Raw genomic sequence first — 18,176 nt, 5'->3', positions numbered from 1 at the left:
CACATCATCTTGCTGATGTCCAAAGTCCCGGCACCAGGGCAATCCTTGGTTCGCAGGTGCCACTCAGTCACTGACCTCTCTTTCTAGTCATTAAATTTTCAGAGGTCTGGATAATAAACAAAAGTAAAACTGGCTGAATGCCTGTGAAACTGTAAGAGATGGTTTCTGCTGTAAAGTAACATCAGACTGTCTTCCATTCTCTGCCAATCATATTACTCAGAGAAAATATGATAGAAAAAGAACATAAAATTCACCATAAACCCATCCAGCTTGCATTTTATGAGTGTTAGTTTTTTAACTGTGTTAATCTTCCCCCCATTTCATACTGAAACCTCCCTAATGCCACATGATCAGTGCGTGGGGTGGCAGGCAGTCTGCACCCGCGCAGCAAGCTTGGAGAGCTGGGGGCTCAGGCGATGGAGGTTGTTCCCTTTCCAAGGGATGTACGTGGAAGTGGTTTTGCTGGGAACTTGCGAGTGGATTTCTCAGTTGTCCTGGTGGCTCCAGCTGCTGAAAATGCCACTCACACCCCTTCATACCTGCCAGACCACCCTGGGCGCAGGCAGAGGCCGTGGCACCTGGGGCCAGGAGCCCAGCTGGATAAAGACTTAAGTGTTAGAGATGGTAAAAACATCATGTGGTGCTCAGCAAGCTGCAGACAGCAGTTTTCTGGGTGCTCAGGTTGTTGAATATTGAAGTGAGTTTGGAAGAACAATTTACCATCAATCTACAAAGCTGTCAGTCTCGGGAACTGTCAAGCTGTGATCCTTGCTGCTTCTCCTGGGTGCTTCCTCCATAGGTAGGATGGGATTTGGAAACATAAAAGGAAAATGAAATAGATTCCTGAAGTAGATTGCATTAAATATATTCAGAATTGGTTCTGAAAAATGACACATGAGTGCTGGATATATTAACATCACAATTTTTCCTACAAAGGTTAATTCAGTCATAAATATTATGCGGCAGTTGGCATACTTTCCTCACTGAGTTCTTGGCAGCGCAAATTCATGAGTATCTTCTTACAGCCCAGCGCGCAGATACCACTGAACAGTAGAAAAGCACGCTTTCCTTCCGATTAGATCTTCACATAGGAGTGTGAATGATGTTAGAGTACTTTACCATCAATATAACTGATACCTTTTGGATATGCAGAAGAAAATCCTCTGCTATAAAGCTGCTCTTGGGACAGCTAGAATCAGTACTTCAAACTTCTGAATAATTTGAAACACAATTACCCGAGTCACAACCTCTCCCTTCATGGTTGCCCCTTTTAGCTGCAGTCTGTCAGTGATGTTTTGCTGTCACTGAGCATAAACACTCTTTCCAGGGTAAGCAGCAGGTTTCACTGGTGGCGTCACTGTCTTTGGCATCCGTTGCTTTTGTGGCCAAGCCTGGCTTTGAACAGCTTTCTCCAATAGTGCAGTTATTTTTTGCTTATTTCAGTATTTAGTTAACCCTGCTTGGGTTGTCCTGGGCTTGGTTTTAGTTGCGTGATTCCTTGTGGCCAGTATGGCCCGATAAGGCAGTGATTACCTGTTAGATAAACTGTTTGTGTTTAAATCATTAAAACCGTCTCGATGGCAGGATCTGTACATGTTGATATACCAGTAAAAATCTGAGTACTTGTTTCATATAGGAGCTAGAGTGAGGGCTTTCCGTAAAGGGATTAGCCAGAGTTTGTGTATGTATTTTTCCAAGCACAGTTTTTGATTACCAGAACTGTGTTAATCTTAGTGTTTGGGCTACTATTCTATTTCTGATTATTTCTAGAAAAAGTCTAGCTGTGTGGTAGATAAAAAACCAAAAACGAGCAAAGCAACAACAAAATACCCTGACACCCCCCCCCCAAAAAAAAACACATCAAAACAAAACAAAAACCTCCTTGAAATGAATAATGTTACTTTTTATTGCTTCTGAAATACCGCAGTTTCAGCGAGTTCCTGTTTTTTGCGCTGTTGATCGATACCCCTTTGCTTTGCTTTCAGGCTGAGGAATCCTGTAAATGCAATGGATGGAAGAACCCCAACCCGCCTCCCACGCCGCCCCGGGCAGAGCTGCAGCAGGCGGTCGTCAGCCTCTCCGAGCCCTGCCGCAGCTGCAGCCACGCGCTGGGTGAGCTTCTGCCTTTCTCCTGCCATCCATGGGCTTACACCCAGAAGTCTCCGCTCTTGCGAGACCAAAGTCAAGATGCTGTGCCAAGGCATAGAAATGGGGGTTACGATTGGGCATAAATGTCAATTAACTTAGGTTAAAATATTTCAGAAATATCCTAAAGCGAGTTTTGAAGAAATTAAACTAAGGTACGACTTCTAACAACACAGACATCTTTAATTGTTAAAACGTAAAAGCACTTTTAAGCTACCCATAACAATTTTATTACTTTGTGTAACATATGCATTAACCTCACATCATTTTAGCTGTCAACGGCCTTAGTTACAATGTGAACGAGTCTCCCCAGTAGGCTGTGTTGCGTTTTCTTACTATAGAATAAAATATAAAATATTCCTGAACAGTGCTAGAGCAGGTACTCTTACCTACAAAACGAACTCTGCCTTTTCCACGTCACAGAAAATAATACTGGGGTTGTACATCTTAGCGTAGTCTAAGTTATTATGCAGACAGCTTGCGTATCTTGGAAGGAACTGCTCAATACACTCTTAAACACTGTTGTGGGTTTGGGTTTTTTTTTTCAGACTAATAATAAATAATGATTTGTTACCCACATAGCCTGAAAAAGAAAGGTGAATCACTGTATTATTTTTTTAAGAATTTGTGCTTATCCAGAATAAAAGCTGCTGTCTTTTTATGTATACATTAGCAAATATTGAATAAAAATTGAGCTAAAATAAAATTTAGAACTATTTGAAAAGAAGCAGTTGCTATTTAATCTTTGTGGATGTCCAAAACTGTGGACAGTCAAATAAGAAAAAGGAAATATAAAACCTTCACAATGGACCATTTTTTTTTCACTTTTGAAAATAACCTTGTACTTTGTATGGAATACCTTTTTTTTTTTTTTAATTGAGATTCATTTCTGTTTCTGCTGTTTTTCTTTTTATGCTGTCATTACATTTGATCTATTTGTGGGCTTTTCAGCAGATTTCTTTCTTTTCCTGATCTCTGGGTTTGTTTGCAGGAGAAGATTAACAAATGCATAGTATCACAGAAAGTTCAGTTGCTTTAGCCAAGTTAGCTTCAAACTTTTGTCACAGAGCTTCTCTGTGCTGCTTTTGGTTTTGCAGTTAGGGTAGCTTGTGTTACCCGCCCCTTTCATTCCTGGCCTTTGAGGAAAGAGGTTTTTCTTTTTCTTGTAAATCTTATGAGATGTTGTGTCTGTCAGCTCCCTGTTCTTCAGCAGAATTTGTAGATGGATATGTATTTTGTAGGAAAAAAAACCCTACTCAAGTCTTCTAAAGGCTGACACTGTTTTTGGTCTATTAAAAAAATCTTACATTGCTCATTAGCTAGGGAACCAGGGAAAACCAGTACTGTAAAACAAATACCAGTGGAATGCACCTTATGGGACAAACTGTATTTTTACTTACTGCTGGTTTTGTAAAATGTGAAGTTTCTTATTCTGACAGCTGCAGCTAATGAGGATGATGTTTCATTTGAAATAACTGAAATGAGTTGCTGCCTGCTTCCTCATACTATTGGCAAAAATATGGCTTTCAGCGATGTTTTCCAAGATAATTTTTGTATTCATCTCCTCTAAATTAGTGTGTTCTTACTGAATGCCTTTGAAACCAGACTGGCCACAAGATTTGCAGGCTTCAGATCATCATCTGCACTGCATTTTCTCTTCCTCAGAGAGCTGTTGAAATAGCGATGTAGAAATTCCTGTACTCATTAAAGCCATACCTGATGTAAAGTGTAGGATGTTTGGTTTTTTTGCCTTTTTGTTTAAATTTATAATTTTCTTCCAAAGGTAATCCTAGACATTAGTCTTGCCTGAGATATCTCTTTTTGGGGGTGTGGTTCAATCTGCAAGCGAGTGCAGGCTTTGGTGCATAGATCTGTTTGGTGGTGCATATTAGCTTATCAAGCTTATTTCTGTCTTTTTTGTATTCTTTTCTTGCATTCTGTCTGCTTACCTACAACTTGTATTCTTCTATTTGTGACTCATACCCACAGCTTAGCTCTATACTGGGTTTTTAATGAATATTTCTTTTATTTGGGCGATGTACAGGGTCACTACCATAACACTGTGAAGGGGCGACTGAATTGTGTGCTGGGAGAATTCGCTCCCCGCCAGCATCAAAACCAGGTGCTACATAGACAAAGGCTCTTTTATCTTTTATATTTAATTGATTTCTCCCGTGTTACATGATGTATTTTCCTGCTGGTAGACTTTTTCACTGGAGTTGCTTTTAAAACTGGTTAATTAATGTGTTAGTACACTACGTACACACTCAGTCTTTCTTTTTTCCCCAGTACTGTCTTTGGTTTCTGCTATGCAGTTTCACATAGTGTATTTGGGTATTTCTTGGTTTGCCTGTCCTATATGCATGACTATTGTTTTTACGTACACACTGATTTTGAGGTAGACTCATTAGTCTGTTTTCTAACTGCTCCTAATTTGTACACTCAAGTACTTGCTTATTGAAATTGCACAACTTAATTATTTAAGTTGCTATTTTTTGGGTCTTCATATCATTGCGTTGGCCTTGCTCTTTCTACTTGCTTGCTTCTTCTGTATGCTGTAGCAACCTATACTTGTGATTTGGTTTTTTTAAATTTTTTTTTTTTTTCATGCATAACAGCAGCTGAGGAAGGATGCACCAGTTGGGCAATGCAGATGAATGGGACTGTGTAACTCTAGTCAAGAATAACACAGTATTTGATGTCAGTGTACTAAAGCTCTGATTTTAATAAAAGGTTTACTAAGGAATTGCCACAAGAATTTGGGGATGGGCTGTGAACATCTGAAGAAAGATAGTTTGTTGGGCTGGTGTACAAATGTTGGTGACTCCACAGTCAATGATAACAAGTAATAAATACATGCTGATATTACTTTTATGTTATTTTTAAATTCACAATATGGGTAATAATTCTCTAGTTTAATAAAATATTTAAGTGCAGCCACTAAGTAGTCAAGGTAACCTTCAGTGTTGTTATGAAAACTGCATGGAAATGGCTTCTTTTGATGATGTTTTATTCATTTGTTAGTCGAGCTCAAGGTTTCTTTAGTAGGTTATCAATTCCTAATGCAGTGCTCATCTAGGAGGGAATTTATTGCTTTTACAAGATCATAGCAGACAGCTGGTTATATTAAACCTTCATATATGGCTCAGGGACAGAAATGGAATCATTTTATTCTGCCCAGAATGCTGAATATTTGTCCTTAAAGAAAGCCCATGATGGCCATCGCCCTTTCAGTTCTGGGCATACGCTCAGAACTTAAGACATTATAGATGTTCATTTAAGTGGAAATGATTGCTGGCATCTTTCTGAGCCTTTTTACTTGAAGCTGCACAAATTTATTGAATTCAAATGTTTTGGCAGGTGTCATACCAAGCTTTCCAAAACAAACCATCTTTGCTGGGTGACCAATAAATATGGTCGTTTTCAAATCAAGTGTTATTTCTCCCCAGTTCCTCTCCCCTTAAGGAATCAGATTTATGCTGAAAATTTCTTACCAGTCCTAATCACACTGGCATATCTAATATAATAATTGTCTAAGATGTAAATATTGATAGAAGTTATTAAAATATGTAAAAAATAGTATGCCCAACCTTTTAAATAATTTTCCTTTCCTTGTAAAGGATATTTTCTGGTCATTTCAGAGGAAAGGAGATGTGTACCATGTACATTGTCCTGGAGTCTGTGATGATCGTTGCTTTTTGTAATGCAAGTATCTTCTTTCTGGGAATTGACTTTTTATTTTAAATTGCCTTCTCTCTTCCTGGGGCCAGTTGTTCAAACTAGCTTGAAATGAATGTCCCGCTTCACGTGTACAAACCTCAAGCATTTGAAAATTACGGATGCGGAACTGTATTTAGCCTCGGACATGGCAAAAGGAAGTTTGTCACTTGGAAATTATGATACGTTGAAACATACTCTTTTGTAAACTTCTGAACAAATGAGCATGTATATCTCCAAAAGCTTTGTTGATGTAGTGTGCACAAAGCATAGTTTGGCCTTACATGATACAAAAGAGATTTAGTCAGTAATGTCCAATTTAAAACAAAAAGCTTATTTACAGTGCTATTTTTTTTTTCAGTCTTCACAGAATAACATGCTACTTGCATCAGCAGCTGCGTTACCTAATTTATGGAAATTATGGATTTATTTTCTTTAGTCAAGAAACCTTGTCTCAAAAGCATAGCTCTTGGACAAAAATGTATGTATTTATTTACATATTGCAACATATTAATACAGACATGACTTGTGCAGTCTGTTTTAAGTGTTAACAGATGCTGTGATTCCAACCAGCCATCGTTCCTCTTCTGTGGGAATTGCCACCACTGGGCTACCGTTAGAAATTACTCTGATGTGACACGTATTTCAGTTACCTCCGATAAGACATTCTGTTTAAATAGGTTATTACAGGAGCAGTGCCTTTACCATTAGGGCTTAGTTTGAGGTATCCTGGGGAATACTTGTGCTATTAGTTTTCTCAGGAGACTTTTTACAGGTTTGGATTTTTATTTCATTCAGCTGCTCATGTATCTCACCTGGAGAATGTGTCTGAAGAAGAAATGAATAGGCTCCTGGGGATTGTATTGGATGTGGAGTATCTGTTCACCTGTGTCCACAAAGAAGAAGATGCAGACACCAAGCAAGTTTATTTCTACCTTTTCAAAGTAAGCTGAACTTGTGTAGTATCTTCTCAGGTTTTTCACTGTCTCACACATGAGCCAATTTCAGTGCCCCTCATGCATGTATTGACTTCATCTGGTGAGAGGTTTTCTATTCTTTTCTCTGGTGTGATGCTTTAGTGTGGGCTAGAAGTTGTGGCACTTGCAATGTACCATACCTTATTCTGAAAGACATCCAGATGATTTAGGAGCTGACCCCGAGTCCCATCCATAACCTGTGCACACAACCACCTGCAAGCCTTACCCTCTGCACTTACACGTGGGGAAAACTCAGCTGACGTAGATGCTGACTTCGCTGCCTACACGCGCTCAGAGAAGCCTCTTGTACGCATTTCAAGGGAGACATGAAGCAATTCGCAGTGAGGTTACGCAGCTGTCTGTTGAGATGACTAAGGAAGCGGATAGATAGCCAGGAGATTTTCAGCACTGCTTGCAGCGTGTTGTGCACCTGTGATTTCCATTGACCCTATGTGTGCAAATATACTCATTTAAAAAAAATTGTCTGTGTTTTAACAGCTTTTGAGGAAGTGCATTTTACAGATGGTAAAACCTGTAGTAGAAGGATCTTTGGAAAGTCCCCCATTTGAGAAACCTAGCATTGAACAGGTAAACAACCAACACGTGGGATTGTTTGGTGGGGGGAGGTTTTTTTGATTTGGTGGGATTTTAGGGGTTTTGTTTGTTTGTGGATTTGTTTTTTCCTTTTTTTTTTTTTTTTTTGTAAACATAGGCACTGTTTATGAAAACTTTGCATTATAGGAAGTTTGCAAAGGTTCCTGTGTATTGCTAAAGACAAGTAGGAGACTGTAGGGAACTTCCACTGCTGCTTCTCCTTTAGCATTGGTACAATAGTTACATTATTTGACTTCTCTCATCATTCATCTTTAATGAAACTGACCTTTTTTTGTGGTTTTAGAGAATGAACTTAAAATACTACTTTTATGTGTAGTAGTTCTAATCTTTCTTTGTTTCAAGTGATGAAAAATGCTGTTGAAGTTCTGAAATCCAATATTAAAATGACACTTGTCATCTGTAAAGCAATGAAAATGTTGCAATCCAATTCAGTGAGATCATAGCCTTCTCTTGCAAAGGGTACACAACACAAATAAAAGCCGAAACCAAAAAAATAACTGAGGCTTTTGTAACTCTCAGTGGATAAATAACATATGACCAGTTCAGACCTTGGTTAAGCAAGCTCCTGAGAATGCACTTTTGGCACAAAAGTGGGCCCATTAGCTCCAGTGAGACTGTGCAGAGCCTCACATACCTTGCTGAAACAGGAGCTTGGTGTTTTCTCATCAGTGTATGAATGGATGCTCTATTGTTAAACAGAATATTTTAAAAGCAAAGACTGTTATGTGTAGTAATTATTTCCTTGCAGCTCTCACTTCTTATAATTCAGGAAAATCAAAACACTTTATTGCTGAATTTCTGGGAAGCCTTCACCTTAAGTTCTCCTTTGGTTAGAGTATAAAAAAGAGTAAGTGTGTGTAATCCCCACACACTCCTAGTCCTTAAAATATGCTATTAAAAAGATTTTGTACAATATAATTTGTTGTCACATTCTTCATACTGTTCAATTTGCTTAAGAAAGTAAAGCACAGGTAATTCTTTTTGCAGTTTATTTTGAAGTAATTTTCCCTTATAATAGATAAATATTTTCAACTATTTTCAGCAATTCAATCACACAAATTTTTTTGCTAAACAGCACTGTTATTACTTATTTATAATATGTGTGTGTTGTAACACTTTTACTCACACATTTTAACTATCTTCAGTAGCTTTTTTTAAAGTAGACAGTATACAAAGTGCAGTGAAGTGATGTGCTTGTGAAATACTGGCACTTCTTGAAGAAATAATATGACGTGTAGACACAAACTTAAATAGAAGTCCACAAGCCATCGTCTACTATTGAAATGTGGCTGGAGATGTTTTTTGGTGATACTTGATTACAGAGGGAATAAATCATGCAGCGTGGTTATCAGCAAAATTGTGCAGAAGTGAGCATATAGAATAAAGCCCCCTGGATCTTTCTTTATTCTCTGGCAAAGTTTTTTACTTCGAAAAGCAAGGAAAATTATAGAAATTTTGCTTCTCTCCCTTTAAGTCAGCTGCTGGAGATGGATAGAATAAGAACATCTGGAAGTACCGACTGCTGTGTCCAGGGGGATCAGCCTGTGGCAGCTACAGAAGTAGCTGAGCAAGGAGTTCATGGCCTCCAGTATTTGTTTTCTTTCCCATGTAATGCAGGCTCAGGGTTAATAACCATAAAGCGAGGAATGTTCGAGGACACTCCTGCAAAAATTGTGGCTAAAGAGTTAAACATAATTTTCTTCTGTTTTAAGGGTGTGAATAATTTTGTGCAGTACAAATTTAGCCACTTACCGTCAAAGGAAAGGCAAACAATAGTGGAGCTGGCTAAAATGTTTCTGAACCGTATTAACTACTGGCACCTGGAGACACCTTCTCAGCGAAGACTAAGATCACCTAATGATGATATTGCGGGGTATAAAATGAATTATACCAGGTAATGCTGCTTTTGCTTCTTACAAATCTTGCTTACAAATACAGCACGTACACACTTCAGGAATGCACTGGTACCGGTACGCCATAAGTGCACCTTGTGAATTTTTACAGTCATGGAGTTTATATGAAAACCTGAGGATTTTAGTGAGACTATATCAGAGTTTCACATGCATCCTCGTGGTTTGAGAGGAGTGCTTTATCAGCCAAGAACAGGGAGTAGAGCTCCCGAACATCTGTGTCTAACAACGCTTTTGGACGTCCTGTGTTTGCAAAGTTGCTCTCAGTCTTCTTAAGAGATCAGTCTCATGTAAGATACTTATTTTGTGTACGAAAAATTCAGGCACTTTGTTATTCAACTTAAAAAAAAAAAGGAAAAGAAAGAAGATAACATTAAACATTGTAAAGCATTACAGTTTGAAACCAAATCATGGAAGATTCGAAAAATTAAAAAAATTTTGTTAAGTGCCTGAATGCTAAATGGTGAACAGACATCATAGAATCATAGAATAGTTTGGATTGGAAGGGACATTTAAAGGCCATCTAGTCCAACCCCGCAGCAATAAGCAGGGACACCTTCAACAAGATCAGGTTGCGCCGAGCCTTGTCCAACCTGGCCTTGAATGTTTCCAGGGATGGGGCAGCTGCCACCTCTCTGGGCAATCTGTGTCAGTGTTTCACCACCCTCATTGTAAAGAATTTCTTCCTTATATCCAGTCTAAATCTACCCCTCCTTAGTTTAAAACCATTACCCCTTTTCCAGTCGCAACAGGCCCTGCTGAAATGTTTGTCCCTTTCTTATGAGCCCCCTTCAAGTACTGAAAGGCCTCAATAAGGTCTCCCTGGACCCTTACATTCCTTAAAATGATAGTTCTTGTTATAAGCTTTTAATACACTGGCAGAATTCAAAGGAATAACTTAGTCACGGAGGGAGAAGAGCCGGGATAAAAAGCTGGATGTCTCTTAGTTATGCTTTTCTCGTGACAATGGTGCGAGGCCTCTCTGAGTGAGCACAGCGACAGCGGCTCGGGTCCCTGTGGGTGCAGGCAGCGGCTGGCCCACGTCTCCGCCAGCACAGCCGACCCCAGGAGTGGCCGGGGATGCTTCTCGTGGCTGAGTATGGCCGCCACCTGTTGCCCGCTTTCCTGGTGGCCTCTCCTCTGACGAGCCTCAGCTCCGCGAAGGAGAGCAGCAGAGCCTGGTGTGAGCTGAGATGGCGGCTGGTGACACTGTGTCTGTGTCCGACCGGGCTGCTCTCAGATGACCGGTCACCTCAAATATCTGCCTGTCGTAAAGGACAGTTGCTGATAGTCCACGGGGCTCCTAAGACTGTGTTTGGCGGGTCTTTGGCCTCCATTTGTTTGTGATAGAGATGTCAGATAGCCAGGGTTGGTTGGAGTCAACTTTTGTTAGGAATCAATAGCTAGCATTGGCTCTGACTGGTGACATTTTGTCACTTGTGGTGTCTCAGACCTTCCTGCCCGCAATCCCAAAGGTTCCCTCTGACCCTGGGTGCCGCCCCTTTCTGTCTGGTCTAACCTGCCGTTGTGAGCTGCTCCCCTCCGCCATGTTCAAGGTGCGGCTCGGGGTGCTGAGGAAGCTGCTGTGGACCGCGGGAATTCCTGCAGCCACCGACTTCACGTGAAAGCCTGATGATTAGAGTGAAACTGTATCAGAGTTTCACATGCATCCTCATGTTTTTCCAGGCATGCTTTATCAGCCAAGAACAGGGAGCAGAGGTCTGCAAACAGCTGTATCTCACTACTCTTTCTCAACTCTTGTGTTTGCAAAGATGAAGACACAAGAGTTTGGGAGAGCACTTTGAGACAGGCTGTACTTTGAGTCTGGATGAGAAAACAGGGTCCAGCACAGTCTGTTTGCATCCAATTCCTAACATTTTCTTTTCAGTGTTGGAGCTTTCATAGTAGTTGGGGTCTGATTCTGCTAAAGTAACAGATACCATTGACTGTTGACTTACATGCAGATACTGAAATCTTGCTTATAAAATTAACAGATACCATCACCTACATAGTCAGTGTACTCCTGGTTTACCTCTCCAGTACCATCATCCCTTTTCCAAGAGTAACACTATATGCTACATTTTCACATGTACTTCTTAATGCAAAACTCATTACTGGTAAATGACAGAGTATCAAGCCAGGGTGTAATGACAAGAAGCCAGCTGGTGGGAGACCAGGGTGGGAGTCCAGTCGGATTGGGATGGAGCTAGTTAGAAGTGCCACCCCTTTTGTGTCTATGTGGGGAAATGTAGAAGTTTAAAGAGTGGAAAATGGGCCAGCTTAGGGTATTTGGAATCATAGGTAGGAGATGTGGGAGGCTGAATGAATAAGCTGTGGAGAGAATCCCTGACATCAACATGAATTTTATGTGATCTATGATTATTGTCTGGAACAAGAGCACTTTGTGGAAACTAGCCTGCAGAATATATGGAGACCTAAAAGAACTTGGCTGTCATTTCTTTAAAAAACTGGGCAGTATAAATGCTGCTTAACTGTGTCCAGACTTGATGTGGAACTGATTTATATGGTCATGTAGCTCTCAGCTGTGTTATAAATGATTTGGGTAGTGGTTTTATTGCATTCATTCATGTGTTAGATGGAGATAGTTATCTGGCATTTTTCCCCTTTGCAGGTGGCTTTGTTATTGCAATGTCCCTCAGTTCTGTGACAGTCTACCTCGCTATGAAACAACCCAGGTTTTCGGTAGGACATTGCTTCGCTCCGTTTTTACTGTAATGAGACGGCAACTGTTGGAGCAGGCCAGGCAAGAAAAAGACAAGCTTCCTCAAGAGAAACGAACACTAATCCTCACCCATTTTCCAAAGTAAGGGGTCGCAATGTGCCTGCATTCAAGGTTAACCAGTAGTATACTACTTTGGCATGGAAATGGAAAAATTACCGGCGGTTTAAAATAATTTCTCCTTTTATTCAGTAACGAGTTAATACTGCAGCTTTCTTTTCTGCCATAGCTTGAACTAGTGTATTTTATGTACACAACCCCTTGTTTTGCTTTGTCCTAGAGCTTTACTTTATAAAAGGGATTATTCATCTTGCTGGGGGTTATGCTTATTGCCTATTAGCAGGTATTGTTGGTCACCTACTTTTTTTTTTCTGTAGTCCTTGGAAGCAACATAGGTCTGGGCCTCCAAAAACATATGCTTGCTTCTGCTTTTGTGATGGAGCAGTGAAAAAGGAAGTGGTGTACTAGAGTTTATATACACCTAAGAATTTCAGCTTCTTTCAACATTGTAACAGGGAACAAAGCAGTCACCCGACCCCCGGAAGAGGTGTCTTCATTTGACAAGGAACAGAGTAGTCAATATGAAGCTGCATCAGTGAATTCTAAACTCATGAATTTCATATTAACTACCTGTTCCAGCACTGGAATATTGATGACAATCTCTCACAATTAATCGACGATAATTACATATTGGGGTATGTGGGAGAATGACTTGTCTTGAAACATGCTCAACTTTGACAGTCCTTAATTTCAATCATTTTACTCATGGTGAAGGATGGTGGTGGTGGTGACAGGATCGTTCATGGTATGCTTCCTGTTAAAACAGTGTGTCCTTATTTTGGGAGGGGGGCTTGGCTCTCTAGGCCATAATATAAAAGTCTGTCCCTCCTAACAACAAAGGAACTAAACCTGCAGGAGAGCTGGTGGCGCTGGTGCTATGCAAGCTACTGCCTGGGGCTGGGATTTGGTTAGTGCTCAGAGGAATGAAAAACAACATGAGCTTTCCAAAGCTGGGTAGAGCCAGGATTTGTTACTCCTACTATTCTTAATAGTGCCTGTTACCATTCTGAGAAACATAACGGTAGACTGTGATGGATAAAGGAATGTTTGTGTATATCTGGGAATAGGATCATGGTCTGGCACTGAAATAGGTATAGAAAAGGATTTAACACTGCATTGATACAAGGAGCAGATTTGCAGAGGAAGGAGGTGTGCATACGCCCCTGTGTTCCCACTGCCTTTTACAGCCTAGATAGGTAATTTGAAAAGCATTGTTATTCGCTGCAGTTCCTTTTAATATTCTGCTGGGGAAAAAAAGAAACACCAGCACTGTTTGCTGATGATCTGTGGGAAGTACGAATAACTTTTTAGATCTTTTATGGGCTGTACTTGTCACTCTGCTGGCGTTAAGCAGAGTGAACCCTGCGGAGGAGCTGCAGCTCAGAGCACGGAGCTGGTGCCTGGCTTCGGAGCAGGGCTCCTGGCTGCTCCTTCCTGGGCAAAGGGATCACCCACAGGTTGTGTCTGTAAGGACCTAGGAAATAGTCACCAAGGGGTCTGAGCACAGAGCCTCTGTGCTGCCTGTAAATGTAACCTTGGCTAAAGTTTAATTTGTGCTTCTGCTCCGTCACAGATGGCCAAGTAGCTGTTATAAGCTTTTTAGCCATTATCAGCTGTTAGATAGCAGAAAACAGTGCACATTGCTGTGCTTGGGTATAAATGCCCTATATATAAAAGAGCAGGACTTGATCCTGAAAATCCTTGTCCCGTTCAAGAAAGTCTTACTCAACAGTCCTATTGATTTCAGCTAGACAGTTTCTATACATATAGATGACTCTAGAGAGTAAGAATGTGCTGTGTCAACTTCTGGTCTGAAAACTCCTTTTGTACGACATAGGGTATGCAGCTATCTTGCTTCTGAAATGGAATTGATGTGTTAGCCCTGTGAAGGCAAGCATGCTGGATAGTCTGGTCTGTCGAATTTCTCTCACATGTAATAATACCAAGAGGTTTAAAATCACGCTGTTTCTGTAGGTGTACCAAAGTAAGATTAAAAATACTGTTATACAAGCACAAACATGCAATTAAATGTTACAGTAGCACACTTAAAGCTGGATAGTCTGGTCTGTCGAATTTCTCTCACATGTAATAATACCAAGAGGTTTAAAATCACGCTGTTTCTGTAGGTGTACCAAAGTAAGATTAAAAATACTGTTATACAAGCACAAACATGCAATTAAATGTTACAGTAGCACACTTAAAGGAATGAAGATATCTTCCTAAGAGCATTGTTAATAACTAACACTGGAATTTTATAAATCTAAGAGGCAAAAAGCAAGTGCCTCTGCAAAACATTGGTTTATCAAAACAGACATGTTTTGTCATCGTTGTACAGCATGAGTACCTTGGCATCTGTCAACTCATTGCTTTCTTAGTAGTGCACAGTTTTGTTCTGTAAAAGTAGTTTGTAACTGGTTTTTTCTGCATTTGCAAATTACATAAATATTGCTTATAATAAAAGATAAATTTTCATAGGTGAAAGCACTCTACTGAATTAAGATACTAAATGTCTACTCTGGCTTGTGATATTGTGTGTGTGCGTTTGGTTTGGTTTTTTTTAAAGGAATTGGCCAACAGCATTTTCTTACTGTATCGTTAATATTTTTAAATTACAAGAAAGTTGCAAATGCTTATTCTGAAGAAGAACCTGTTTTGAATGATCCTATAAAGTTAATATTTCACCTGGTTTTGTGCCTAGGTTTCTGTCAATGCTGGAAGAAGAAGTGTACAGCCAGAATTCTCCCATTTGGGATCAAGACTTCATGGTGTCTAGTTCCCGAACTGGCCAGCTGGGAATCCAGACAGGTAATTTGTGTTTAGTTACAGGTAAGGGAGCACCTGAATGTAAAGATAAACCTGCACAAGTGATGAATTCTAAGGAACGAGACTTAGATATGCAGCTTTATAAATAGCAGGCTATTTATAAAGACCAACATCAGTCTGCCTCGAGTAAGCACAGCTGTCTGACTCTCTGGTGCTTCCTCGTATAAAGATCGTGTTTTGAAGATGAAATCCAGCTAATTGGAGGTGCCAGTGGAGCAGGCTGGGCACTGAGGCAAACCGCCTGAGTATTCAAGCAGCATAAGTGCACTCAAGTGTGGGCAAGTGAGAGTGGTCAGTGGGTGAATGGCTATGGTGGGTCACCTTGCTGGACTGCGGTCCCCTTGCATGAGGAACCACACTGGTCCTCTGATGCCATAGCCGTAGCGATTCAGGGCCTAGCGGTCGGGAAGTTGGGACCTTTCACATCAGATGTCCCATTGCCTTTGCACACATGCCTTTGATTTTCTTGGGTTGTTTTTTTGTAGCTTTTCCTTGCTTTGTTTCTTATTCATTTACCTCATCAGCTATTCTGCAGCTTTATTCACTTTTCCTCAGTTAGGGTGCTGAGGTGTAAGTCATCCCTAAAATTTCAGGGAGACATTGATGATGGTTTTCTTTCACTTTCGCCTTCTCCTCTTCTTTCTGGCTCAGAAGTATTTAAAATCCATTTGTGCTGCTCAGGGCTTGTCTTAAATTTTCAGGCATTTAATTTAATATTTTGTAATAATCCAGTGTTTCGGAACAATTGTTGGTTATCAGTTGAAAAAATCATCATGTCAGCACTTTATCTGATAGTGAATTTCCTAGAGTAGCAGGGAAATTCCACTGTGACACATATAGGCTTTTTTTTTTTTTTTTTTTGTGAGAAATTCCTGGTCTGCACCATGAACTGGTGAATTATGCCTTAGGCACAAATTCATTGCAACTCTAAAATCGTGTTGCTCTCTGAGTTCATTCTATAATGTACGTTTCTGCAGTGCTTCATTTTAATGTGCACCTCTTAAGCACTGGATTCTTGGCATGAATATGGCACAAAAGAGTTGTTTCTTGTGATGACACCAGGATAAAGCCATGTAAAGAGAAAGACTCCAGGTGTCCAGACTATGAGCTGTCACCGAGCTGTCACTGAGCTGTCACCTTGCCCCCTGTCTGCCTTCCAGATGTCCTGACACAAATGAAAACTGGATGATTTGGGATGAGTGGGGTTTTTTTTTTAAATATTAGAGGGAGAGAGATGTTAGTCTGTGGCCTTTTAAAATAGTAGTTTCATCCTTTTAATGGGTGCAATAACTTTTCCCTTTACTGAGCTGATTTGTCCAGCCAGTCTTTGAACACTGCTAAAGTGGACAGCTGAAGCTGAATGATGGGGTTTTGCTTTTCAATAGACCCCTGCAAAAAGCGTTTTCATGAAGCTAAACACCAGCAGGCTTGGCAGGTATGTGAAGCAAGTTTATTTTCTTAGCTTGTGTTCAGCACTGCAGAATAATAAAGTCTGATATTTGCAATCTCTGCCAGTGGTAATACAGTCCCTCGTTAGGCAGAAGCTTAGAAAAACAGGTTGAGAGAAAGCTCTAGTGTCTCTGCTCGAGAACTGGTGGCATTGCTGTGTTGCACAGTGTTACCTGTTACTTCTCAGGCAGTGGGTGTGAAGTTCGGTCCCTTGTGGTGACAGTCCTTCAGTCAGCACCGTAATGGGCTCCATGTCCTGATTTTTTTGTGTTTGTCATTTATGCCATTGCAGTTATCAGTCCTCCTCCTGTTGCAAGATCTGTTTCGTACAGTGCAAGTCCTTCGTCTCTGGAGCAACCCAACAGTGGGAATACGAGTCCTGCTTGCAGAGTTTCTTCTGCCCTTGACCCAAACCTAGGTAATGAAGAGGGAGACTTGCTTTTGGGCTTCTGCTGATTTATCAGTAGTTGCAGTATATGGTGACCATTGCCTTCCCTCTGTGACCTTGAGGTGTTTTTGCTAAAAGACATGCACAGACATTTTTTTCTCCACTATGGTAATGTTTAACTAGCAGACATGGCAACTGTATCTGGGGGAAAAAAAAAAAAAGATTTGTTTAAATTCAGTTAAAATGGGGAAAGGTCTGCTGGTGTCAGAGGTTGTCGAATAATATTTTACTTCGAGTACATGTATTATGAGCAATGAAAAAATATTTTGTTTAAATAAAGACAGAGTAGAAGAGGCTCTTTCATTTATTTATTTTTGAAATCTTTCAAGGTACTGAAATTGGATACATTTGAGCAATAAAGAAAAGCACAAACACACCAACCAGGTTAAATTTAAAACCTGAATGAGGTCAGGTTAAAAAAACAACAACAACAAAAAAACGTTTTGGGGAAAAACAGTTGTTGAATGCATCAATTCTCCTAATAAATCCTTTTTCAAACACCTCAGGATTAATGAGCCTGTCAAGAGAGTTTGTAGGTCAGAGAGATGATAATGAGCACGTTTAAAGTAAGTCCTCAAGACAGTAAAACAAACTAAATGAATTCTTAGCCTCGGCGTTCACTACAGAGTAACTTAAGGAGTCCCCTAAACTTCAGCTGTATTTGAGGGACAAGTTGAGGAATGGCCTTAAAAATTAGAATAAGTAGAAGTTTTTGTTTTATTACAGATCAGTAAAATGAGTAGTAAGTAGTCGGTTATACGAGAGTGCAAAAAGAAACATGGTATTGGCAAACTAATAGTTAAGTTGTGCAGCTGAGTTGTCATTGGAATTGCCCTCAGCACTACAGAATTGAAACACACAGATGCAAAACTAGTTTTTTAAATAGGAATTCAGGAAACTGTCAATTGTAAGTCTCCTATTTGACACAATTAGAAGAAACATAAACTGATTAAAAATGGAATGAATAAATGTGTGAATAATGTGATTCACGGAAATTCAGTGTGCCTTTTGTAGAACTCACAACTTGTACGTATCTGTGAAGGAATTGGTGAGCATTTGGAAGGAGTTTTGTGTACCTGGATTTCCAGAAAGCTTTTTACAAATTGCTTCCAAAAAATTCTGTTTTAAACCAAGAAATTAGTCCCTTGGGAACAAATAAGGAAGGTCCGTTCACATATGAATAATTGTTTAAAAAGTAAGAAATAAAGAGGGGGAATAAACCTTTTCTGCAATGAAGAGAGATTAGCAGTAAAATGCTATTGTGAATAAAACAACTGTACTTCTGGAAAGTC

The 18,176-nt window shown here is 40.0% G+C and overlaps 1 protein-coding gene across 1 annotated transcript in view; it reads left to right on the top strand.

The window, feature by feature from the left end:
- The window catches only part of KAT2B (lysine acetyltransferase 2B), a 44,485-nt gene that overhangs the window by 6,302 nt on the left and 20,007 nt on the right, over nt 1–18,176 (top strand). The window contains exons 2-8 of the mRNA XM_075417896.1: nt 1,986–2,112; nt 6,661–6,806; nt 7,338–7,427; nt 9,167–9,348; nt 11,997–12,188; nt 14,863–14,969; nt 16,729–16,854. Coding sequence (XP_075274011.1) covers nt 1,986–2,112; nt 6,661–6,806; nt 7,338–7,427; nt 9,167–9,348; nt 11,997–12,188; nt 14,863–14,969; nt 16,729–16,854 — 970 coding nt within the window. The remainder of the gene's footprint in view (nt 1–1,985; nt 2,113–6,660; nt 6,807–7,337; nt 7,428–9,166; nt 9,349–11,996; nt 12,189–14,862; nt 14,970–16,728; nt 16,855–18,176) is intronic.

The sequence above is a fragment of the Opisthocomus hoazin genome, chromosome 4 (genome assembly GCF_030867145.1).
Source record: "Opisthocomus hoazin isolate bOpiHoa1 chromosome 4, bOpiHoa1.hap1, whole genome shotgun sequence".
Taxonomy (NCBI): Eukaryota; Metazoa; Chordata; class Aves; order Opisthocomiformes; family Opisthocomidae; genus Opisthocomus; species Opisthocomus hoazin.
Note: the sequence above shows the minus strand (reverse complement) of the source record. Positions and strands in the feature narration are given on the sequence as shown.